Source organism: Ovis aries, chromosome 26, assembly GCF_016772045.2.
Source record: "Ovis aries strain OAR_USU_Benz2616 breed Rambouillet chromosome 26, ARS-UI_Ramb_v3.0, whole genome shotgun sequence".
Lineage (NCBI taxonomy): Eukaryota > Metazoa > Chordata > Mammalia > Artiodactyla > Bovidae > Ovis > Ovis aries.
Genome location: NC_056079.1, coordinates 24670518 through 24698108, shown reverse-complemented (window position 1 = coordinate 24698108; position 27591 = coordinate 24670518). Strand labels below are relative to the sequence as shown.

The 27591-nt window shown below is 35.8% G+C and overlaps 1 protein-coding gene across 2 annotated transcripts in view; it reads right to left on the bottom strand.

Annotated features, from left to right (window-relative positions):
* TNKS (tankyrase) overlaps positions 1-27591 on the bottom strand; it is a 153465-nt gene that overhangs the window by 109431 nt on the left and 16443 nt on the right. For both annotated transcript variants that reach the window (XM_004021749.5, XM_042241375.1), the window contains exons 2-3: positions 25865-26089; positions 5352-5447 (exon numbers count right to left, since the gene is read on the bottom strand). In XM_004021749.5, the coding sequence (XP_004021798.5) occupies positions 5352-5447; positions 25865-26089 (321 nt within the window). The remainder of the gene's footprint in view (positions 1-5351; positions 5448-25864; positions 26090-27591) is intronic.

Here is a 27591-nt window from a genome sequence, read left to right as displayed (position 1 = left end):
CTCCTACGTCTCCTGCATTGGCAGGCAGATTCTTTACTATTGAGCCACCTGGGAAATTCGTATTTATGTCTAACGGCCTATAACTCATATAAGGCTTACATACTTACATTATTTGAGTTGCCTCTTAACTCTGAATAGCTCAAACATTTTGATTATTAGATCTTTCCTTATAGATTCTAAATATTGTTGTCTTAATATTTCAAATGAATGCTGAATTCAAGCCTACTGCCTAGAGAGCAAAGACTTGAGAAGAACATTTATAATGTTGGATAAATCAATTTATTATTAATTTATTAATTTAATTAATTATTATCTAAATAATTAACTTTTATAATAATACAATGATAAATATTGCAGGCAATATTAATCAGGTAAACACTGTCTTCAATCATGGGAGACATAGTAAAACTGTACTACACATGAAAGGCAATAGGCCACACCGTAGTATGGGCGATGTGCAAAACAGTCAATTAACAGAACAACCAAAGAAGAGTAAAAATGAGGCCCTGGCTTCACATCCGGAATTCCGATGTGACAGCTGGAGGTTTGATCTTTCCAGAACTGACATATTCTCAATCAAAGGAGCTATCCAAGAATTCTGTTGATAAAATGTTCAGTATGTATCTTACGCATCAGGTATATACTGATTAAAAGAACAGAAAAAACTTTAGTGCATTATGTTTTAAGAGGTGTACATGACTATTAGCAATTCAAAATAATTTTTAAGAAGCAGAAAACTTAATAATCAGAACCTAGATGTACTTGTTTATTCAATAGTTTCACGTACTCATCCAAGTCCTGGGCACAATGGAGTGAGCAAAACAGACAAAAGCCCAAATTCTTGTGATTCATTCTATTCGGGCAAAAAAAAAAATAATGATAACAAACTAATGCAATTTTAGACACTGTAAAGAAAATACAATAATAAATCTATAAGGGAACTAAAGTAAGCTGACAGGATTGAGGACAAGAAGCATTCCCTGAGGAGTAAACATCTGAGTGGAGATTTGACTGATGACCCATGTGAAGCTCTGGGCCAGTGTTCCAGTTTTAGTAAAGAGCATGCGTTGGTCCAGACACCAAAATGGGCTTCATCTGTTTGGGCAACAGCAAGCATCCTGCTGTAGCTGAAGCAGAGAGCTCAAGGGAGAACACAGAAGACGACAAGATCAGAGATGTGCAAGGCAGGGGTCAGACCATGGAAGGCTATGGTTAAGAGTCTAGATTTTATTCAGTGGTAATGAAACATATTGATGAGTTTTCTAATCACAGCACTGATTTATGCTTTAGAAAACTCACTCCAGCTACAGTGGAGGCAGAGACCCATTACGAAGCTACTGCTGTCAGGAAAGAAAGACAACAAAAAGCATATACTAAGGCTAGGGTAGTGGAGCTGGTAAGAAATGGTTGGCTTGGGGATTTGAAAGTATGGTAGACCTGAACAACTGATAGGTTGGTTTTGAAATGTGAGAAAAAGAAAGGAATCCTAAATATTTGCTTAACTAAAACCTAGCAATCAGGATTCAGATCATTTTAAGTATTCACTGATTATGCTGAAGGTTTTCATTTTATCTGAAAAGCAGGAGGAAGCAGTGGAGTAGAATAACAACAACACAAAAAAGCTAGCATACCAGGCTCAGCAAGCTAAACATTAAGACCCCTCAATGTTGCCTTTAGACTGAGCCACAGGTGATTCCTTCTAAAAAGGGAGCCAAAAGCCAGCCCATCAATCACAGATTAGAATTTCCTCAGAAGTGTAATGAATCCAGATTAAAGTTTATTCTTGAGACACCCTGGTGCAAATATATCCCTCTTCCTTATTCCCTTACCCCTAAATCTACTAGGAAACTTATGGGACAAATGACCTTGGCAACCCCGTGATCACCTAAACTCACTGTTATATCCCTGTCATCCTGGCTTCGGCCAGCTGTAACTCTCCTTTGGCCATCTAGTCTTTCCCAAACTCTCAGCCTCAATCTGCTGTCACTTCTTGTTATGACCCAACTTCCCACTCTGCCCCACAGAATCCCCTTTACATGATTAACCAACACTCCTACATCTTTATCCTCTTCAACGAATACTCCCTTTGTCACCCACCTTCAATTTACATGTAGCTCTCTCAAAATAATATCACATACAGTGCAGTTCTTTAAAAAGGAAGTCCCTCATTCACCAAATTCTCTGTTCCATTCAGAAGCAGAAACGTGTGTGGATGCTAAAACTGAATATAGTAAAGAAGATAATGCCAATGGAATTGATAAAATAACTCTAAATTCATAAGAAAGAATAGAGGATGAAAACAACCTACCTAAATGGTAAACACTAGAAGATTAGCTCAAAAAACTAAAATGTATCCATAGAAGGATACCATGAAGTCTTTATAAATTCATGTTGCGGAATAATACTTTGCACCTTCTGGGGATATTCATATAACTCAATTTTTAAAAAAGATTATTAAGCAATATATAATGTATAAGGCTGATTTGATTAAAGAGAAAGAAGAATGTGGGGTGTGTGTGCTCAGAAAAAAAGGTTATAAATAAAATATACAAAAATGTTCTCTCTAGGTGGCAGAATAATGAGCAATTTTTTTCTTTTTTGTACTTTTCCTATTTCCTCCAATTTCTAAATGAATATATTTATATACCTAGAACAAAGGTCAAAATAAATAAGTTTTTAAAAATTCATCATCTTAACACACTGAAACTGCTCCTCAATGAAATTAACACAGGCTTGTTTTCCTATCCTTGTTTCCTAAAAAACAAAAACAAAAAAACCAAAACCATATCCAAGTCCTTCAGTTGACTGCCCAGAACTTCAGTCTTATAAACCAAAATCATAAAACCCTCAAGATCTCTTCTAAGCACATCAGTCACTTAACATAATAATTCAACAAAGAGTTTAATGAGCTTTTCCAATTAATTATTCTCTTAAAAATGCCTAAATGACTATCCAAAGCAGATGGCTATATGCTGGGGTCCCTCAGCTGTAAAACCAGAAGTATGTTGTTGTTTTATACAGCTCTGTAAAAACCCATGCATTCTTTATACAGAAGAGGGTATTAGTAATTTACATATTTAAAATATTTACATATTTAAAATATTCAGTAAAAGGGATTTTTACTTTGCTAATTTCTTTTAAAGATTATACATATACCTATATGCAATTTTGGCTAATGCACAAGAACAGTAACATAAAAAATACTGGACCCTCAAGGTAAGTAACGGTACTACAACTATATCTGGCATAAAAATAATGACACATCATCCAGAATAATCTCTAATAACTCTAAATTAAGGCTTTCCTTTCAAAAGATTATCTTTTTGTCAGTGCTCAATCTTTTAAATTTAACTTTGGAAATATTACTTCCACCATATTTCCATCAGAAAGAACTGCTTAGAAGAGAACCTGCATGGGCAGAAACACATTTTAGAATATATTTCATTGCATTATATAACACAAATGTGTAAATATCATTAGCTTATATTTTCTACAAACATTTTCCACTAGAATGTTTTTCTTATAAATCATACCTGAAAAGTTGTATATCATTTCCAAGAGAGCATATTCTTGAAAAAAACAATTAATGAGCTCAGTATTACGACCAAGAAGAATTTAATACTTTCCTACTAAGCAAAATACAAGCTAGATGCTTTTCAAGTGAAGTTTAACAGACATAGTATTGGCCCTCCAGGAAATCTTTGGGGTCTATGAGTTATTCTGCCAAATTTCTTTCCCAGACTAACAACAGGCAATATAATCTCCCATGAAATTCATTTCTGATTAGAAGATTGTTTCTTGTTGTTAATAATATATTCAAACTTTGTCTTTTAAAAAAAGTGAAAGTGGATCTAAGCAGTGCTGCAGTAAATGAACAAATCTAGACCATGGACAAGGCAGGTGCTGAGGGTTGTAGAGAAGCAAAGGTCAGAGGGAGGACACAGAGGCACAGACAGTCTTGGTCAGCTTTTATAACATCCCTCTCTTGCTGTGAATCGTATTTCTCCTTTGGTCAGAGACCACTTCAAGGCTGCAACTGTTGCCCAGGGCTTTGTTAAATGGAAAAACTGAAAGGCTGTGGAACCTAAACAGCAGACCTGAGGCTAGGGACTTTAATTTCATTATTTAAAACTTCATAATTACATTTAAATTTTTCCTTATCTACTCTGGTTTAAAATAGCTTCATCCCTCTCGTGTATGTTATCTTGATTCAGCAACCGAATCACCTAATTAACCTTGTATTAATTTAGATAAATCAGATAACTCAGATTTAGCAGAGATTATATTAATTTTAACACTGAGGGAAGTTGTCTTTCTATGTAGAATAATGAAGCAAAAGTCCACATAATTTTAAACCTTTCTGTATATAGATATTTTTCATTCATGTCAGGGACTTTGTTAAAAATGGACTCTAAATTTAAAAGTAAATACAAGATTTATTTTTCTCAAGTTTGGACAGATTTAAAAGGAAGCTAAAAGTCATTTACTTTCATGCAACCTGAAACAATCCTGTTAGCACTGCAGTGACTAAGAGGCTCCAAATTACAAAGGTCAGTTAAGTAAAAGGCAAAGGCAGCAGAACTCTGATGCTAAGAATAAAAACAAAAATAGACCCAACGCAGCATTTTGCGAATGAAGATCAATGAAAATGGTTGCTCAATATCACATCACTCATAGCATTATTTCCTATGTTGTTACTGAGAGCCTTTCTATTCCAGCATTCCTTCTTTGCTCTTCTTGACATCGGCCTTAATAAAACCAATACTTAAGCCCAAATTTGTATTATCTGAAGTAAAAAGGCAATGCATGGCCTCAGTTAAAAAGTACTTACTTAGTTATCATGGGGAGAAGATAATGATAAAAAATATAAATAGAGTGGCAAGGGAGGAGCAGCACCATATTTTATTTAATTATTGACCTAAGCAATGAGGCAGCAGGTTGTCTTTCTGATCAAAACTACTTTTATAAAGTAACACAAATGCCCTTGCTTGCTCCATAGTGAAGGTCTCCACAAGATTTAACTGAGAAGATGAAGTACAGGAAATGAGGATCTAAACCATAAAAAAAGAAAGTGTAAAATGTGAATAATTATGTTTTCATTTCATGCTGTAGTTCTCAGACATTCTAAGCAGAATAAGCAATCCTATTGCTTCTGCTGTGACAGTACAGCAATTATGGTTAAGAGTTAACATAACAAATCAATAATAAAGTAGAGGTAATGGGATATATTTCTTGAGCTTTTATGAGTAGGAAAAAATAAAAGAAAATTCAGAACATAAAGGTTTTATACAAGCAAGCTGATAGATCTAATAGCTAGTAGATAGGATAATTGGACAGCTCTGTCTCCTTACCTGTGAGGACGGCTTTGGCTGAAGGATCTGCCAGGTCCAGGGCTGACTTCCCATCGGTGTTCCGAATGTTTGGATCAGCTCCGTGCTGCAGCAGCACTGTGCAGGGAAAGCAGAAACAGTATCTTACCTCGGGGATACAAAGAGTATTTACTGGTAAGTGTCGCCTCGGCATGGTGCAGGCATAAACATACATTGCACGATTTTCTCTTTCAAGAAAAAAAAGCAAAGGAAGAAAAAGCAAGAGAGGAGGAAAAAAAGCACTGCAGCAAAGGCTCCTCTCTAGAGTACAGCGAAGTTGGCAACTTGTGGTACAGGATTATCACATGACCGAACATCATAAACATGAAACTAGAGAAATCTTGCCACAGACAGTTTGGGTTTGCCTCCTTCGGGAGGCAGGATGGGGAGCTGTGTGCTCGCTGCCTCGCGCTGGGAAATCCGCTCACGGTGAGCCTGCCCTGTCTTTCCTACCACTGTGGCTGCTTGTTGCTGCCGCTGCTTCGCTGCTGAACTTCCCACCGTTTCCTTGCCTCAGAACGGTTGTAATACTGGGTAAGCCTTTTAGTGCTCACCGCTTACATATGTGGCAACTCACTAGAACACACTGGCTGGCTTCCAGGAAGTTTACCAGACACAGCAATGCATGCAACTCGGGTTCCCTGCAGTCAAGCTGCAGAAAACAACTGCCTTCCACAATAATTCTGGCCATCAAAAATTTTTAGAATCAGTAATTTGATCACTATAATATATGCTGAGGAATGAATGTTACACATGCTATTATGGGTAAAAAGTAGCTACAGAGAATTTTGAGAAGTGTAGGCTTCCAAAAGGAAGAACACTGTTTAATTATTAATTCAAAAGATTTCAAATACATTTGGTATGTGTGTGTATAGTGATGTTCAATCACAAGTTATTCTAACAGTTCAAATTTAACACAAGATTTTGTGTATGCCTGGAGAGAACAGGAGTTGTTGCCATTTACCAACATTCTATAGGATAAATTTAAAGCAAAGTAGAAATATTCAACTCAAATAAATGGTTAAAGGCATTATATAATGACTGTTATGTGTCCCAGATTTTCATTCATTAATAGTCTTATGCTAAAGTACATACAATCTTTTGGAATATTGGGAATGCAATCCTCATATATTACTAAGTAATAAATCCTGCTGTTTATAAGGCTTTTCCTCTCCCTTTAATGCACAAGCCACTTAGTCAATGGCTTTATTATAAGGTACAAAGGAACAGCCTTATCTAGATTTGGGAGGCAGCTGCTAGGACAATGTACACCAGCATCTCTTGCACTAAACCTTGGGTACTTTGAGATTTGGGGTAATAACAACTAGCCATGGCTTGAAAAGATGCAGTGAGATTTTGTCAAGACTGTCTATAATATTTCATTCTTGATTGTAAGCAATGAACATAATTCATTTCCATATGTTTATAAAGTGACAAGAGCTAAGTAGCACAAAATAGCAAGTACCATAATATCAAACATCATACTATCAAACTGCAGTTATTCTTTCCTCATATAATGAATAAGCTTTCACTGCAACTAGGTAATTTTTTATTCCAAGAAGAAATCCCAACATGAAGATTTGGCTTATAATGGGTCTATACCATGAAGTAGGCTCATGTATCAAATGTAAAGATGACAGTTATTGCTCTATCTTTACTTGTTGAGTGATCACATGCAAAGGGTAGGAAAACAAAGAAATAACAGCTACCATGAAAAGCTCAGTTTTTTTTTTTTAATTGCATACTTTGAGAACTTAAGAACCTGCTTTAAACAAGGAGTAAAGAAATATGTTAGTTTAAAAAGCCTTGACGGTAATATGATGGGAGCTTTGACTTTGCAGTTTAATGAGTGGCAGAGGCAAAACACTGAAAGCCTTATTGATCCTCCAAAAGTCACCTAAAGCCTCAACCTTAGCTGTTATATCTTTGCTATCTGCAACAGAAATCTGCCCTTACAGTTTAACTGCAGTTTTGTTTTGTTTTAGCTCACTTTTAAAGGATTAATCTTTTCACTAGAAATACCTGTTTTCTTAACATTTTTGAGTCATATGCATTTCATTCACTGGACTTGAACACACAGAAATATCACTGCAGAGTTATGTAGCAACAGGGAAGAAGCTGGATTTTCCAAGCCACATGCTGATAACAAAATTCAAATATCAAACCATTTAAATTGACCAGATATGGGTAAAAAAACTCACAATACCAAGCAGAGTTAAGAGCTTAAGGAGTAATAAAGGTATCTATAACTGGACCAGAAAAGATCTAAACTTACCTAAGTTTTTAGAAAAGGACAGCACTGAGGAGATTAAATAAGAACAGAAATGGCAGCAAAAGTACTAAGCACAGAGACTGATAATACGTATCAGCTAATAATAATAATAATTGTGTTTAAAACACATTTTAAAATTTATTTGTACTCTCAACTCTAGCACTAACTACTAATTCTATGTTGTGTCCTAGAGACAAACCTTCAGATTTTAACTTTTTCTGTAAAGGCCCAGAGAGAAAATATATTAGGCTTTATAGATAATATGGTCTCTGTCCCAACTACTCAGCCTTGCCTCAACTCCATCATTAAAGAGGAAAAGCAGTCACAGACAATACTTATAGGATGTGTGTGTCTCTGTTCCAATAAAACTTCACTAAAATTTGAATTTTGTATAATTTTCATGTATAAGAAAATTTACTATTATGGTGAATTTTAAGAAAGCACTTAAAATATAAAAACAATTCTTAGCTTAAAGGACATATCAAAAACAAGGGTTGAGCATGACCCATAGCCACAGTTTGCCAACCTTGACCTTGGGCAGTAACAGATAAAGTGTGGGCAGGGATAGACCAAGTGCAGTCTATGGACTGTTTTACTCCCAGAATTCTCCGTAATCAACATTGAGATAACCACAAAAAGTAAGAAGCATTTAAAACTGTGTATGTCATGTAAAAATTACTTTTTCCAGTACTTTCTCTTTATTGTAGTTTACAAAATTATTGGCCTGCCATTCATTGAGGAAAGAAAAAAACTGGTCCCTAACCACAGCTTGAGAAGCACAACTTAGACAATTATCAGGTCTACAAAGTGAAGGAGTTGGACTGTGCTGTCCTTAGTCACTCAGTCATGTCTGACTTTTTGTGACCCGATGGACTCCATGCGACCCCACCATGGCTCCTCTGTCCATGGGATTCTCCGGGCAAGAATACTGGAGTGGGTTGCCATGCTCTCCTCCAGGGGATCTTCCCAACCCAGGGATCGAACCCAGGTCTCCCGCGCTGCAGAAGGATTCTTTACCATCCGAGCCATCACAGAGGATTTCTAGGTATCGAGAATGGTCTTGGCTTCCCTGGTGGCTCAGATGGTAAAGAATCCACCTGCAATGCAGAAGACTCAGGTTCGATCCCTAGGTTAGGGAAGATTCCCAAGAGAAGGGAACAGCTACCCACTCAAGTAAACGGCACCCCATTCCAGTACTCTTGCCTGGAAAATCCCATGGATGGAGGAGACTGGTGGGCTGCAGTCCATGGGGTCACGAAGAGTTGGACACGACTGAGCAACTTCACTTTCATACACTGGAGAAGGAAATGGCAACCCACTCCAGAGTTCTTGCCTGGAGAATCCCAGGGATGGGGGAGCCTGGTGGGCTGCCGTCTATGGGGTCGCACAGAGTCGGACACGACTGAAGCGACTTAGCAGCAGCAGCAGCAAGTATTCTTGCCTGGAGAATTCCATGGGCAGAGGAGCCTGGGGGGTTACAGTCCAAGGGGTTGCAAAGAGTTGGACACTAACGAGGGACTAACTTTCTTTGTTCAGAATGGTATCAAATCCCCGATGAAGCTTTTAGATTTACAGTCTGAGCATTAATATCTAAAATCTTTTAAAAAATTGCCTCAAATAGACCTTTTTTCTCCCTTGCTTTAAGTCAAAGAACAAAGAAAGATTTATTTATCCTAACACTATCTAACTGAAACAAAACTAAAAGTTGAGACTATAGATCAATGAAAGTTGTAGGGTACATACAAAAAAGTCGACTTTTCGAGCAGTTGCTCAAGTCAAATTTCTGTTTCACGTTATTCTCCATAAAGATTTGTGTGGCACTATTTTCTAATACCAGAAGAACAGCACATACATAGGGCAAAGATAACAACCATGCCTTTCAAGAATGTCAGTCTGTACTTGAAGTGGTGATAAGCAGGACTCTGCTAAAGGCTTCAAAATTTGCTTTCAAAGTTCCGTGCTACCAAAAGGAATAATAAAATATGACTACACATAAACAATACAATAAGAAATTCATTTTGTAATAGATTCTTTTTCAAAAGTAGCACATATGTCTGAAGAAAGTCCCCCAAATACACAATCAATACACAAAATAAGGTTTGAAGGAAAAACAGAAAACTAAGATCTGAATGATATTCAGTATGTAAATCTGAGACTACTGGAGACATTCAAAATCTCTTTACAATATCTTTGACCATTAGGGCATTATCAAACCTCAAATCCCAAATGACTAGGCTATACATCTCAAATTCATTTATCTCCTTTGGAAATTAGAAGAGTGGAGAAAATATAGCAGCTAGCATACACAATAACAGGGAGTTAAAACTAAGGTAAGATCCCAATATTCAAAATAACATTCTCAAAAGAGCTATGGCACGAAGGACATGTGATTTTCCTATTTCTGGGACAAATATTCAACTACAGTAAAATACCAGATTCAGAGAGCATGCCTTCAGCCGGTGACCAATGAAACAGAGATAGAAATGGACTCATTTAATTCCTCAAAACTATTAAATTTAAGTATTCACATGATTTTAATTCTTCTAAACAAAAAGAAATATTTTATATACATGTAAAAAAGTCTCATCAAACTCCAAAAAAAGAAAAAAATGAAATGCTATAATGGTAAATTATATTTAAGTACAGGCATTAATAACTGATTTAAGAAGATGAAGAAATAGAAGCAATGTGAATTTTCCAAGCTAAAAATGCAGCAAGGCTTTTACGTAAATTATGAAAAACCATTTCGAATGGTTTTCACTTTTAATGGCAGAAATTCACCTATTAAACTATGGCTAATTCCTTGTTATGTCAATTTTAGAGCTACATTAAGGATCTAAAACTATTCTTCACAATGAACAGATATTTAATTTTAAAAGAAGCTATGTTTATGTTGAAATGTTTTACAAGTATTTCAATATCATCTTACTTTCTTAAGAGTACAGAGATACTCATTTGACTGAGTTTCTAAAATTAAATCATACAAAGCATTAAGTTTATTAGATTTTTCAGCAAATAAAAATTTTTAAATTTTAAAGCAAAATACTATGGAACCAAATTTTAATTAGCTGTAATCTTCAATGCATAAGACAAAAAGACACACAAACTGCTAGTATGAGAAAAGATGCTCTACATCATCATTCAAAAGAAAAATGCAAATGTAAAAGATGGGCAGTAATCCATCTTTTATTATTAACGGTATTAAGTATTAGTGAGACTATACTAAACTGGAACTCTTATATATTACTGGTGGGCATATAAAGTGGTCCGTAACTACTTGGAAATCAATTTGGCAATTACTTACAAAGGTAAATATACACTATTGTTACATGCTAACATCCTACTTTTAGGTATTTATCCAAGAGGAAAAGAAATATGGCCATACAAAAGACTTGCACATGAATACTGCATGTTTATTTAGAACAGCAACAAAATGAAAAACATCTGAATATTCATCAACAGGTGAAAGGATAAGCAAATTTTAGCATATCCATACCAAAAAACTCTACTTAGCAATTAAAAGAAATAAACTATTGACTTACACTTTGCCAACAAAGGTCTGTATAGTCAAAGCTATGGTTTTTCCAGTAGTCATGTACAGATGTGAGAGTTGGACCATAAAGAAGGCTAAGTGCCAAAGAATTGATGCTTTTGAACTGTGGTGCTAGAGGACTCTTGAGAGTTCCTTGGACAGTAAGGAGATCAAACCAGGCAATCCTAAAGGAAATTAACCCTGAATATTCATTGGAAGGACTGATGCTGAAGTGCCAAAACTTTGGCCACATGGGAAAAGCCAACTCACTGGAAAAGATTCTCATGGTGGGAAAGAATGAGGACAGGAAGGGAAGAGGGCAACAGAGGATGAGATGGTTGGATGGCATCACTGACTCATTGGATGTGAGTCTGAGCAAACTCTAGGAGATGGTGAAGGATAGGGAAGCCTGGAGTGCTACAGTCCATGGGGTCACAAAGAGTTGGATATGACTTCGGGACTAAGCAACAACAACACACTGTAGGGATGAAATCTCTAAAACATACTCAGCAAAGAACCTATTTCTAGAATAGAAAGCTAATTTACTGTGACAGAAAACATATCAATTGTTCTCTAGGGATGGTAGAGGGGGAAGAGAAAACTGACTGCAAATAGATATGAGAGAACTTTTTAGAGTGATAAAAATGTTCTACAAAATTATAGTAGTGATTACATGGGCCTATACATTTATCAAAACTCATCAATATACATACTTAAAATGGATGCATTTTATTTCATTATATCAAACTAATTTTATGTTAGAATTCAATAAAGTTGATTTTTTAAAAGCTCAAAGAGGGGTCTAACCACAGATTAGAAACACCTGAAGAGAAATTTACTGACCTCGAAAATATATCAATAGATACTTCTAAGAATGCTACAAGGAGAAATTATCATGGGCAAAGGATGGAGTGAGAATGTCTAATAAGTTGTAACCAGTCTTAAAAGAAAAAGAAACACATACATATTTGAAGAAATAATATCTAAGAGCTTCCCATAACTAATAAGACATTAAAAATAAGAAGGGCAATTTACAGGTATTTACAGATTCAAGAAGCTCAAACAGGATAAAGTCAATGATACAGAAAAAAATATTAAACATATAAATTAGGAATAACTACTATAAAAAACAGCTGATAATTCAAGACAAGTCAATACGTTAATAGAGTAATAGTACAACACATCAGAGGTAAATATCAACAATTTGTAAAACTACCCTAACTATAGCATGTGCTCAGTGGCTCAGCTGTGTCCGACTCTTTGTGACCCCATGGACTGTAGTCCACCAGGCTCATCTGTCCATAATCTTTTCCAGGCAAGAATACTGGAATGGGTTGCCATTCCCTTCTCCACGGGATCTTTCCAACCCAGGGATTGAACCTGTGTCCCTTGTGTTTCCTGTATTAGCAAGCAGATGCTTTACCACTGGAAACCCAACTATAGTATATGTTATACTATATAGCAAATGTTAAGCAATGATTTAATTATAAATCTGTTTCTACATATATATAACAACACCATATTCCTATTCTCAGGACAAATTTAATGTAAGTAAATTATTTTAAAACAAATGTTAATAGCTTTAAATACATTCAAAGTTTTTCTACAAAACTACTCTGGAAGCAAGATATATAAGGTCTGATTAGCCAAATTCAAGAAAACTTTTCCTTTGATATGAATATTTATTTTCATTTTCAAAATTTTCATTTTAAAAAATTTCCTCTTTATATTTCTTTTTAGAATTCCCTTCAATTCTTAAGATCTATCTTTTCCCAGCAGAGTTCTTACCTCTAAAAAAACTCAACATTTAAATTCTTCAAATTTTAACATTCATTGGTGATAAATACTAGTTCTAAATAGCAAATTAAATTTGGGACTCAGAAAGAGTGATCAATTCAATTCCCTGTCAACATACTCATGCTAATCAGTAAGTTTCAACATAAGCGAGACTCATGTTGATTTTTTTGTGTGTGTGATGCTCAGCGGCTATCTTCTCACTGAACGAGCAGTGACATTCAATGAGTGAAATAAGCTTCTTTCATCTTAAATAATATCCTTTGGAGAAACCTCTGAGAACCTCAAATATAATGCCTGGCTTAAATTGACCTTACTAATAAAGCTCTTCTAAAATGAGATTTAAGAGCAGGTATTGCCAAAGCCTTTGACTGTGTGGATCACAATAAACTGTGGAAATTTCTGAAAGAGATGGGAATACAGACCACCTGACCTGCCTCTTGAGAAATCTGTATGCAGGTCAGGAAGCAACAGTTAGAACTGGACATGGAACAACAAACTGGTTCCAAATAGGAAAAGGAGTACGTCAAGGCTATATATTGTTACCCTGCTTATTTAACTTCTATGCAGAGTACATCATGAGAAACGCTGGACTGGAAGAAACACAAGCTGGAATCAAGATTGCAGGGAGAAATATCAATAACGTCAGATATGCAGATGACACCACCCTTATGGCAGAAAGTGAAGAAGAGCTAAAGAGCCTCTTGATGAAAGTCAAAGAGGAGAGTGAAAAAGTTGACTTAAAGCTCAACATTCAGAAAACGAAGATCATGGCATCTGGTCCCATCACTTCATGTCAAATAGCTGGGGAAACAGTGGAAACAGTGTCAGACTTTATTTTTGGGGGCTCCAAAATCACTGCAGATGGTGACTGCAGCCATGAAATTAAACGATGCTTACTCCTTGGAAGAAAAGTTATGACCAACCTAGATAGCATATTGAAAAGCAGAGACATTACTTTGCCGACTAAGGTCCGTCTAGTCAAGGCTATGGTTTTTCCAGTGGTCATGTATGGATGTGAGAGTTGGACTGTGAAGAAAGCTAAGCGCCGAAGAATTGATGCTTTTGAACTGTGGTGTTGGAGAAGACTCTTGAGAGTCCCTTGGACTGCAAGGAGATCCAACCAGTCCATTCTGAAGGACATCGGCCCTGGGATTTCCTTGGAAGGAATGATGCTAAAGCTGAAACTCCAGTACTTTGGCCACTGCATGCGAAGAGTTGACTCATCGGAAAAGACTCTGATGCTGGGAGGGATTGGGGGCAGGAGGAGAAGGGGATGAGAGAGGATTAGATGGCTGGATGGCATCACTGACTCGATAGACGTGAGTCTGAGTGAACTCCGGGAGTTGGTGATGGACAGGGAGGCCTGGTGTGCTGCGATTCATGGGGTCGCAAAGAGTCGGACACGACTGAGCGACTGAACTGAACTGAACTTATTCTAGTATACTGTAGAAGGAAATGGCAACTCACTCCAGTATTCTTGCCTGGACAATTCCATGGATAGAGGAACCTGGCAGAATACAGCCCATGGGGTCACAAAGAGTCAGACATCACTGAGCAACTGAGCACATTCTAGTATAATGAACCGAGAACCAAGCAAACTAGGGGAAAGTTTTGAAGTCATGGTCACGTGGTCTTAGTTTGGTCTGCTGCTGCTAAGTCGCTTCAGTAGTGTCCAACTCTGTGCGACCCCACAGACGGTAGCCCGTGAGGCTGCCCTATCCCTGGGATTCTCCAGGCAAGAATATTGGAGTGGGTTGCCATTTCTTTCTCCAATGCATGAAAGTGAAAAGTGAAAGGGAAGTCGCTCAGTTGTGTCTGACTCTTCGCGACTCCACAGACTGCAGCCCACCAGGCTCCTCCGTCCATGGGATTTTCCAGGCAAGAGTACTGGAGTGGGGTGCCATCGCCTTCTCTGAGTTTGGTCTGGTTAGCCATAAATTAAGATGATTAGTAATTTTCCAGTGTCCAGAGTTATACCATCCAGTATAGTAGCCATTCACCAAATACAAGTATTGAGTCTTTGAAATGTGGCTAGTGAGACTGATGATCTGAATTATTGATTATATTTCATCTTAATTAAATATTAAAACTGAAGCATGATCCAACTATTGGAAAATGTTTAATCTGTTCTGAACACCTTAGATATGTGAATCTACCATTTCAACTGTAAACTGAAGTAACTGATGAGGTAGGGTAGCGGCGCTCTTCCTCTCCCCTTCAGCAACAGAGCATCCCACAGTGCCTGCTGCCGTCATTCGGCCCTTTTCTCTCAGTGTTATCTTTTGCAGCGCATGGTACAAGGACCACAAGGAGCTGGCACACTTCGATTATTCTTCTTTTCACAATCTATGTATGCAACAAACTGTCTAAAAGTGGCTTGTGGCATCTTTTCTAATCAAATCAGTCAGGCTCTGGCTTTGGCCCTGGACTGCCATGCAACATGAACAACAGGGTGTAGCCCTGGGCACTGCAAGACGTTTAACAGCACCCCTGACCTCTACCCGCTAGATGTCAACAGCATTCCCCTGCTGTGACAACCAAAACCATCTCTAAACATTGCTAATATCTCCTCAATGGGCAAAACTATTCCTGGCTGAAACCACTGCTCCTGAGGGTCTTATGGGCCCACAGCCAATCCCCTTATACACATGCACTTGTGTGAGGTGGAATACATGAAGGTCTTTGCTTCTCTCCTCTCCACACTTTTACATATTGGGTTACTGCATTAGATTTCATTTGAAGGAAGACTTTTGTGGTTTAATAACTTAATAAGAAAGAACCAAATAATAAATTAGTAAAATAGTAACTCATAAATAGCTTTTAAAAACGTAATAGTAAATAATAGTAAATGGTAAACATAAAAGTGATTTCTAAGGATTCTTATTTTAAGATGCTGTGACCTATGAAGATATTTTTTGGGGTACTGACTTTATATTAATAAAGCAGTTTTATTTATTACAAGGGATAAAAACTACTTTAACTGGCTTAAACAACATGAAAATTTATTAAAGAAGAGAGGTATCTCATCAAAAGCAAAGGCAGAAACATGACCCCAAATTCATCCTGTTGCTGCCAATCCCTGTCTCTCAGCTCCTGTCGCCATCACCCTCAGATACAGATAATACAGATGCTATCTGAATCTTAATTCCAAATTCTCATGGGAGAGAATTTGCTCCAGCTTGCCTCAAAATCCTGTTCTGGACTTCAAAAGTTTTTCCAGAGAAGAGGAAGAGGCAATAAAAACAATGATGATGAAGTAAGAGGCATAGTTCTAGAGCACTTGGGCAGATCTCAATAGGCATCTACAGCAAAAAGAGATCTTAATTTTAAAGTATTATATAGAATACATGGTAAATGAGTAGGCTTACAAAAATATGTTTTTATTTTACACATTTCTACAGCATTTTAATGTTTATTACAAATGCCATGCCATGCTAAGTCACTTCAGTCGTGTCCAACTCTTCGTGACGCTATGGACTGTAGCCTGCCAGGCTCCTATGTCCACGGGACTCTCCAGGCAAGAATACTGGAGTGGGTTGCTATTCCCTTCTCCAGGGGATCTTCCTGACCCAGGGATCAAACCTGTGTCTCTTACATCTCCTGCAGTGGCAGGAGGGTTCTTTACCACTAGTACCACCTGGGAAGCCCCAGTTATTACAAATGTATATTATGTTTATAATGAGAGGGAAATGAGAGAGATATTTCTCCTCAGACAAAAAAGATCTTTATGCACACTGTGCAAATATATTCACCAAAACAATACTTCTCTTAAAGTTGCTGTTTAAGTAATTAATTTGTAACTAATGGAGAAATAAAAATCAGGTAGTTCTTATCAACTGAATAACATTAAATATAGCAGTAGCATTAAATTAACAAGATCAATATAAAATAAATATATTAATTTAGAAACTGTGATAATGCTGAGACTGGAGAATAAGTCTTAAGTAAAACTGTCAAGAAGTAATTTTCTATTGTATAAAAGTCCAGATTTTTAACCATACCACCTTCTGTCTTTGCCTTTGATATAAAAGTCACCAAAAATTCAGAATTCTGTCAACATATTTGTAATATATTACCTAATTTTACCTCAGTGAACTATCCACCTTTATGTGCCTTTGAACTTAGAAAAAAAGTGCATTCTTATTTTTTCCTGGTCAAGTACACGAGAATAAATGGATTAAAAATAGGTTTCTATTTAATGAGGCACATAAATGCAGATAGTTCACTGAGGTAAAATTAAGTTCAAAAAATAAATTCTCTCCTAAGGCTGCTTCACTTACTAGTGGCAAATCATCACAGTTCAGAGTGGTCCTCTGGAATCAGACTGAACAGGATAGAATCCCAGGTCCACCATCTCCTAGTTCTAGGACCCCTGGAAGCAACGTCACCTCTCTGCGCCTCCATTTCCTCATCTGTAAATCAGGAGAGAGTAACAGTATCTACTCATGGAGCTACCAGGAGGACAAAATAAATATTTGAGGCACTCTTAGAACAGGGACTAACATATAGTCCACATGTGCATATAAGAATTTTTAAAAGACATTAGGAAACTAATTTCAGAAAATAAAATTTTACCCAATTTACATAAGAGAGTAGTTCTTTAGGATAAAATTTTGGCATGAAATGTTTTAATAAAAGAATCATCCAATTAAATTTTGCTCCTATAACCCAGTCTTCCTATAAATAGAAAAAACTAAGAAGTTTTGAAGAAGCCTGTTACATCTGGAGTAACTAGGTATTATTCTGTATGTGTATACAGCAGATTTTAATATCCAATTCAATTATATCCTTTTTGCAATAAGAAGTTAAGGCAGGCCCCAATACATGTGGGAAATCAGTCTTATCTTCTTACACAAACCACAATTTATTTTAAGATAAAGCAGGTAGTAGAATAAATATAAGAGTGATTATGACAAAGCATATCTCCTTTCTACCTGGAAACCCTAGGGAATCAAGTCTAAAAGAAAGTCCTGTCTAGGAGTCAGACCAATGTGTGTTTGAGAAGACTGCTCTCTACTTAGCAACTGTCTGGCCTGAGGCAAATGACTTCACCTCTGTCGAGTTCAATTTCCTCTTTCATAAAACACTACCTTTCACCAAGGATTGCTGTCATAATGGAGACTATATAAACCTTATATTTAGTCTCAATTATAAACCTTATATATATAGGCTCAATTATGATATCAATATATATATATATATATAAAAATACATAAATCTAGTTTGGTTCTTAGCACATAATAGGAACTCAATAAAAACCCTGTCCCTTCAATCAGCTTTTCATCTGCTTTCAAAAACAGAATCGCAAACACAGAAGGTGCTTGGAAAAAAAAAAACAAAACAGTTGATTAAAATAAAGGCAAACTGGTAACAGCCCTAGGAACAATGAATCTGTGCCCAAGTACTGTTTTATGCTTGCTTGTACTTAGGAGAAGATTACTTTTTCTAATACTTGACTAGACTCAGCTAGATAAAATACTAATTAAGGGACAAAGCAGACATTTCAGTCTGACCAAATAAGTTTGTAACATGGGTGCTCAGTTGTGTCCGACTCTTTGAGACCCCCTAAACCGCAGACTGCCAGGGACTGAACCTGTGTGTCCTGCCTGCTTTGGCAGGTGGATTCTTTACCACTGCGCCACCTGGGAAGCCCTCAAGTTTATAACAGGATGACAGAAGTCTTACAGTTCTAGGGACAGCGACCACATGCAAGAGCTGCTTTCCAATCTGTCTCTAAGTGAAGTTTCAGATACATGGTTTTCTGAATCCATCCCTAAATTGTCAAGGGCCAAGTAAGGCCTCAAGGACTTACTAGTATTTCCAGGTAAATTGCTCATTAGTATAAAATATTAAGACCAATTCAGTTTTAGTGCTATTAGACACAAGGTTTAAAGTCACACGTTTTAAAATATTTTCCACAAAGAACATAGGGTTGAGCCGATGTCGTAATATTCTGATTCTGCTTTGAATTTCAGTTTCTTCGATAATATCACAACCTTATTATTTTCCTATGTCTCTAAGAATCCAAATGACTAGAACTTCAATACACTGTTGTACTTTCAATCTGAAGGAGGAAAAGAACATAACTGTTAAGTTTTCATTCTTTGGGAAATAAATAATTTTTTAATGTTACTTATTTTGTATTAGATTCAATAAATTATCCTATGAGTGAAACTCTTAACGACAGTACTCAGTCACACTTCTCCCACCTTAGCTCCTTTAGCCCACGTTCAGGAAGAAAAGAATGCCTTTTGCTTTTATTCAAGTTTTTCCTTTGCTCTTTCCCTTCTCTCATTCCTAGGGGGTTGCAATCTTCAGAAACAGCCAATTATGATACCCTCCAATAGCTTGAAGAACTACTTCCTCATAATTAATTTGCCTTTAAAAATTTATCATTTTCTAAATGATAATGCTCATTTAAAACACTTCTAATTCTGTTTTTTTTTAAATGGAGTGGGTGTGAGACTGTTTATAGATAAAAACAAGTGTGAACACTTGTTCAGACTTCTTTACAACTGTCAAGCTTTCACAGACTTTTTACTCAGTTACAGCAAATCACTAGAACTTCATACAACTGCTATTGAATTATTTGTGGGGAAAGGTTTAAGTTACAGTGATTTTCCATTATCCTATCTGCAATATCTCTGCTAAGTTAAAAGACCAAAATTGCAATTAAAAAAAAATTTCATGTCTTATCAAATCATAATTCAAGTTTACACAATTACAATGAATCTGAAACAAAAGACATAAATGAGTTCACAGTGATGGCAACAAAGAGCCACATATCTCTCATTAAGGTTTTACTGACGGTCAGAATACGAAAATGATTTCTGAGGACATCTTATGCTGCCACCCAAGGGAGAAAGAGCACGGAAGGGAACAAGCACTTGCTGAGGCTCTACCTGCTTTATTATTTCAGTTAACTTCCCATAACAACCCAGTGCAGCAGGTCTGATGCCCGCCTTATAAATGAGAAATTGGGGCTCAACGCAATTAAACTGTTTGTGGTAAAAGAGAATTCATACTTAATTCTAAAGCCAAGCATTTAATTTCTGCCATATCATTCAACACAAGTACAAGTCAAGATCACACCAGAACTGTAACTCAAACTTTCTTTCATTTATGTGACTTCTAATGGGGGCATCTATGCAACTGTCCTAAATACCTTCCTCCAATGACAAATGACCTTGTCCTAATCCCATCAACATGCAACCACAACTCTGCAAGAACACCAAGACACCAGGGTTTCATTTCAGGAGACCCACTAAAATCCTTCTTGCTCTTGTTCCCTCCATCCTTACATTCAATTATTTCAAAAGATCAACACTCAAAATGGTTCCCCCAAAGGCAAAATAAAATATACACCCTCTATCTCTAACCACAATTACTTATACCACAGCAAATATAGAAAAGTTCCGGCTTGACACAAAATAAACATATATTTTGGCACACTGTGGCATTTCTTAATGTCTTATTTGGACTGTCATACCTGAGGGTAGACTATCAAATAACTTACAATAAAGCGACATTCTTAATCCCAGATTCTGTTTATAGATGAAAAGTCTAACACCCACTCCATTAAAAAAAACCAGAATTAGCAGATTTAAATAACTGAACAACTAAACAATTTTTTAAAGCCCTAAAACTGCAATTATTATACTTAACAACTTCTAGTTTGGTCAGTGAGAAAGAGGAGTGAGAAGGACTCTATAAATCTTAATCTCCAATTTGGGCCTGCCTCTGAAATCTCAGTTACCAGGGAACTGTACAAAGCAAGGACACAATTTCTTAAATAATATCACAACTACAACTATTTCACGCATTTCAGATAACACTGTGATCATGTAAAGAGAGAGCCAAATGGTTACATGAGCCATTTGTCTCAAATACCACTTTTTAAACAACCCCAAGCTTAATCCATGCATCTCAATGAACTCTACAGATGATCTGAATGACCATGTTTAATCTAAAAGTAAATGCAAGCATATAATTAATTTCCTTAACAGACAGTCTTGAGCATTAAGTAAAGCATTATCTCACTTTAAGAAATGTATGAGGTCTTTTTCGGTCATTCTTTTGTTCTGTTATTTGACCTTTTTCCCTCTAATTTAAGCATCTTTGATATATTTCTTAAATGACAATGAAGGCATTCATTCTGGAAACTTTAATAGAATACAATGAACAAATAAACTCTATATATAAATATATATATTTAAACTATTAACCAGAATGCCTACTAAAGTAGTCCCAAATTTATCAGGTAAATGCAAAAACACTAACCTTGAATGCAGCTGAAATCAGTGGGCAAGTCATCAACATAATGGTGCTCAGTGTCAGCAGGGATTATTTCAGAAGGGAAAAATTACTATCATTTTTGGCTCTTCTCCTTTTGAAAGATACAACTATGGAATTTTGCCAATTTTTCACTTTTATAAAAATGCTATATTGAGACTTGTTTAAAAGATCCCAATTCAGTTTTTATATGAAAAATGGATGTTAAAAATGCCAAAGGGAGGTACTCTGGCAGGAAGATGCAAGAGATGGAATAATGAAACAAAGGCAAACAAATCAAATTCTCAAGGCTTCACTGAATTTTCAATGAATTTTTGCATGGAGTAAGAAAGGTGTGGGAAATGACTTTTCTTAACCTAGCTCATTTATAGATGACATATGGATAAAGAAAGTGACAGGCTAAATCCAGAGCCCTAGTCAAGTTCTCCAGCAGCTATATTTCTTTGATTCTTATTAAGAAGCTCTAGCTTTCCAGTAGTTTCCTAAAAGTAATCAGGGTTTACATATGTGATTAATGAAAATGTCATTCTCTATAGTACTGTTTATAAAATAGTGAAAAATCAGAAATCTTCTAAATGGCCTAATATGGGTGAAAGATTTAAAAAGTGGTTATTTCTATATAACTCTTGCCAGCCTTTAAAAGTGAGGTTAGATTAAAAAAAAATTCACTGATAATGAAATACGGTCATAACACAGTGGAAAAATAAGAAAACGGCATGTGTGGAATGATCTCATTAAAGGACTATGTACACAGGTACACTGGCTCTAACAGCACTATCTGACAGAACTTTGTACAATGATGGAGATTTCACTATTCACACACTCGGATACAGTAACCAATGGACAGATATGGTTATTAAGCACTTGAAATGTGGCTAGTGCAACTGAACAATTAAACTTAAAATTTTTTACATTTTAACCAGGTTTCATTTATTGGCTACAATATCAGACAGCATAAATCTTGATGGACAGAAAATGAGGTGTGCCAGTTAATATCATTGTACTTGCTAATAAACCCAGAAAGCTGTTCATCTTCAATATACTATATTTGAAATAACAAAAGACAAGAATGTATCAAGTGGTACCATTCTTCCCTCCTCTGCTCCCAATCCCATGCCACTCTCAAGTTCCAGGACTTTTTAATCAAAGGACCATGGATGGAAGTGATCAGGTAATTTAGTAAAGGGGTACATGATCTGAAGAGAAACATGAGTACATAAAACAGATAATTTAAACTAGAGTTTGAACAGACAAAGTAAATATAGCTTTCTAGACATAAGACACAGAAAATAGAAATCATTCCTGGAAATCATGAAAGCAAGATTACTTTAGGAGTGAGTTATAATAATAAGGATTTAGTTTAAGCTTTAGTAAATAGATATCTTAAGTTTTTTTTAAAGGAAGGTAAAGATTGCCACTTTAAATGTGTTAAGTATTTGATGTTCTAAAAAAAAAACAAACTAAGAATAAAGAAGAATGTTTGGCACATTTAAAGAATGAAATTAATTTTTTAGGCTTACAATACACTTTTTATTTATTTTTTCTTACTTTACAATACTGTATTGGTTTTGCCATACATTGACATGAAATACACTCTTAAATAAATCTCACTAAGCAGAGAGAACTTTTCATTCTCAGTGGAGAAAACATTTCTTATTATAACAACTTTATATCAGCTCTAGAGACTGTGGCAAACAAACAGCCTTCTCTTTTCTTTACCAGTAAAATGGTAGGAAATTTGAATCATCCATTTCATGCATAGAATATAAACATTAGTGAAGAACTTTGGTTAAGTACTTTGAGTTGCCTTCAAGGGAAAACAGTGAATTATATATCATCTAACCACATCAATTTTTGGTAGATTTACCAGCATCACCTTTTTCTTTCTTTGCCCTCCCTATCTCAACTCTTCAATTCATGACAGAACTCATGGGTTTAATCCACAAGTACCAACAAAAAATGTTTGACAGTCCATTCATTATAGACAATCCATAAGGAGAAGTCAATGCATGCTCAGGACCAATATTCAACAACCCATCCTTAATGAATAATAAAAATGATTTGACGAACAGTCGATTACCTAAACATAGTTTATATCTGACTATAAAATGTTTTATATTTGTATATAAATATAGGAGTATCTGTATTACCCAGCAATCACACTCTAAAGCATTTATCTCAGAGAAAAGAAAACTCATCTCTATATAAAAATTTGTACACAAATGTTCACAGGAGCTTTATTTGTAATACCCAAGAAGTGGAATCAACCAAAACGTTCTTCAGTTGTGAATGCTAAACTACAGTACATCAAAACCATGGCATAATAATCAGCAATTTTTAAAAAGAACTGGAAGACAAATAAGAAAAAAAAAAGCCAATCTCAAAAAAATTACGTACTGTATGATTCCGCTTATAGCATTCTCAAAATGACAAAAGTATACAGATGAACATGTTATTGGTTGCTAAGCGTTAAGGATCTGGGATGGGGAGTAGACCATTATAAAAGTAGGCTATAAGTAGGCTTCCCTGGTGGCTCAGAGGGTAAAGAATCTGCCTGTAATGTGGTTCAATCCCTGGTAGGGAAGATCCCCTGGAAAAGGGAACCGCAACCCACTCCAGTATTCTTGCCTGGAGAATCCCATGGACAGAGGAGCCTAGCAGGCTACAGTCCATGGGGTCGCAAAGAACTGGACACGACTAATCGACTAATACTTCCACTTTCTTTCATAAATGAGGCGGAGCTTCCAATAATATGTTCTGTATCTTGACTACAGTTACATTAATCTGAACATGTGATTAAATGGCACAGAACTCTACACACTGTACCAACACTGGTTTCCTATTTTTGATACTGTATTACGACACCGTAAGATGTAACCAAAGGGTGCAACCAGGAGAAGGATACGTGGACCTTCTTGTACTATGTTTGGAGCTTTCTATGAATCTATAATTATTTCAAAACAAGAAGTTAAAAATACACAATAAATGCCTCTTATTATGTAAAGAGTTCTAAAGAGTCAAATATAATAAAGCAATATGATTTTTTAAGATCTGTGGTTTAAGTACAACAATCTCGCAAAGACAACATAAAAGGAATTTTCTTAAAAGCAGCGACAGAATGAAAAATTCAAGAGGTACAGGTAGGAAAATAGAACACTTCAGCCTAAAAGAGATAATACATTGGAAGGTGAAAATTGTGTAAAATCCTATAACTAACAACAGAAAAATCCAATGGATGTGACAAAGTGAAGTAAGAAAGAATGAGAGCAGGGAAGCTGAAGGTCTAGGAAGATCTGATAAGAGCACACTTCAAATTCAGTAACAGTGAACACATAGTAACTTACCATAAATAACTTAAGAGATTTAGTAATCAGAGAATATGTGGTAAACTCAAGCTTTTCAGATTAGTTTTATGAATGACTTAGTCTAGGACATGGCTGTTTTAGTGGGAGACTTAGGAGGAAATGGGACAATCAAGTAGAAGTGTAAGATGTCAAACGATAGGGTATTCAAGGGTCATGTTGAAATGACCTTGAATTTCATCTGGTAAAACTGGCTGGTGAAGTGATAAAGGATAATGACAGAGAATAGGTAAAGAAGTTTGTCAGACAATGCAATAATTTGAGGAAAATGAAAAAATATATTTGAAGCTGGAATAGATGGCTATGAAGTGGGAGAAAATCTTATACTGGCACCACCTCTGTATCTTTAAACGTGACATATTTATTTGGGTTTTATCAGAAAAAATAGCCAATTATACTGAAATGGGTGCCAGTCAAGAAGATAATTTATAAATCAACCTGCCAAAGGCTAAACAAATATCATCTTGAGTTTCAAGAGAGACGTCACATTCAAGAGACACTATGCTTGTTCTCCAGAAGCCCATTTTAGATTTCAAAACGAAGGATTTTACACAATAAAGCAAAGTCTAAAATAGATGCCTATTTAGATATACATATAAAGGAGAAAGAAATGCTGATTGAATACAATTCCATATAATCGCAATACTTAAAATCGCTGGAAAGTTCAATTTTGTTTGAAATTGCTTTTTCTCTAGACTCTGTTGAAAATATTAAGCCTTGAACTGTTGTATTTGAATCACTCAAAGCTTTTCCAGGGCTAATAAAATAGCTGGTGTTCAATTTTAGCAACATAAAGAAACAGGTTTTGCCTTAGTACTAGATGACTTTCCTTGAATCAACCTGAACATCCAGATATGTCATCCAATTCAGTAAGAACCTGTACTTTATAATGGTTCTCATTGATGCTAGGATGGAAAACTTTCAGACTTTTAAAGACTGTAAATTAACTAAATTTGATAACAGTAATCCATTAAAATATAGTTCCACACCAGCTGGCATTTGCCTTACATTTGGAGAGTTAATATTGTGAATCTTGTTCCTAACCAACTTTAGATTTCCATGTCTCTACTTTCCCTTTGATGGAAAAGAATGGCTTATAAGAAGTAACAAAGTGTTCTTTATTCTGAGGAAACATTATTTCCACTACAATAAAAAACAAGCAAGGGTAAACCTTTATTTTAAATGTTAGTCTATCTGTGGGGTTGACCTTACAATTTAGATATCACCAAATAATACTTACCAATACATACATCGATCTTTCCTTTTATAGCAGCTTCATGCAGAGGGGTATAGTTCCAGTTATCCCTGGCATTTGGATCAGCTCCTTGGCACAGTAACAGACTCACAACCTCAGCATGGCCAAAAGAACACGCATTATGAAGTGGAATGAGACCGCCATCATCACGAGCATGGACGTTAGCACCCATCTGTAGTAAGTGTTCTACCACGTCCTTTCTTCCAAAACCTAAAAATAGGGAAAATATTTTATATTGTAAATCAGTTTTGTAAAAAGAACCATTAGAATTCCTTTAACAATAATATCAACAAATATGAACAACTGAAGTACTATGTTCTATAGCAAAAAGGTAAAAAAAAAAAAAAAAAAAGATGCCATTCAAATAGATTCTCTCATCTCACAGAACTGAGAACTAAGGAAGCTCTTCCTTTAGTTTGGGCAATTCCTTCCCAAAACATCTCTTCAACACCTATTACATGCTAGAAATGCAGGATGAATGAGGCAAGATTCCTGTCCAAGGCATTCACTTTCCTCTCAAAATCAGATGCATAAAATCCATTTCTGTATTTTTAAATACCAATGAAAATCAAATCTAAGACAAAGTACAGCACTTAACATTATACTAGGGAAACTGGAGAAGAATACACAGATACCAGAAATACATGGTGACAGTTTGGTTACAAGATATCTGAAAAGGAAGAACTAAAGATAATGCCATAATATCTACTCTTGGGACTGGTACGCAAACTAAATGAATGTGTAGTTACAATTCAAATTTGGATTTACTGAGTTTGAAGGAATTTTAGGACAAACAAATGAGAACACAGGCTTTTGGAAATACAGAACCAGAACACTGGTGAAAAGCATCACAATTTTCAGACAGAAAAATGGTAGTACTGGAGGGTGTTATTAGCAGAGCCAGAAAAAAATCTAAAGCACTGTACAGACTAGGCAAACACTGAGAATGGTAAGAAATACCAAGAAAACACATTACGGATGTTAAAGGGCCACAACATTATGCCAAGTCCAGCATGATGAGGATTTAGTGAGATAATGAAAAATGGAAAAAATAGCCATTTTGACAATTTGAAGGTCATCATAGTATTGTGATGAAATTTTAAGCTACAATGGGTTAAAAAAAATTACTGAAAATATTACCATTTTTATCTTTACCAGCTTAATACTTTTATTAGTGATTTTTCCTTTCCTACTTTAAATTTTATTAGGACTTGCCAGCTGGGTATCACTGCCTCTATGCTATTACTTAGCATGTAATGTTGTTAGAAAATGACAGAAAATGACATTTTAACACTGGAAAGCAGTAATGGTCATATCTTCTTTCATTTTTTGCATATATTAACTAAATAAATGAGAATTATGTGGAAAATAGAAACCAAAAAAAGATTTATTTCAATATATGTCCTTTACACTATCTTTAGAAATTCACTCACTCCAGGAAAGTGGGCCAAGAAAAAGTCTCCTGCTTTATAGATTTGAGTAAAGCCTGCATGCAAATTCACATTTCTCTAAGTAGTGTACTAACAATGTTTGAGAACTAATTTCCTTTCTTCACTAATAAATGAAGTAAAAACAAAAATGCTTGGTATCAGCAAGAAAGTGGTGAAATGGAGCTGTGTTCACACACTGTTAATATGAATATAAACTGGTGCCACATTTTTTTTAAGGTTTTTTGATGTGGATCATTTTTTAAAGGTCTTTATTGAATTTAT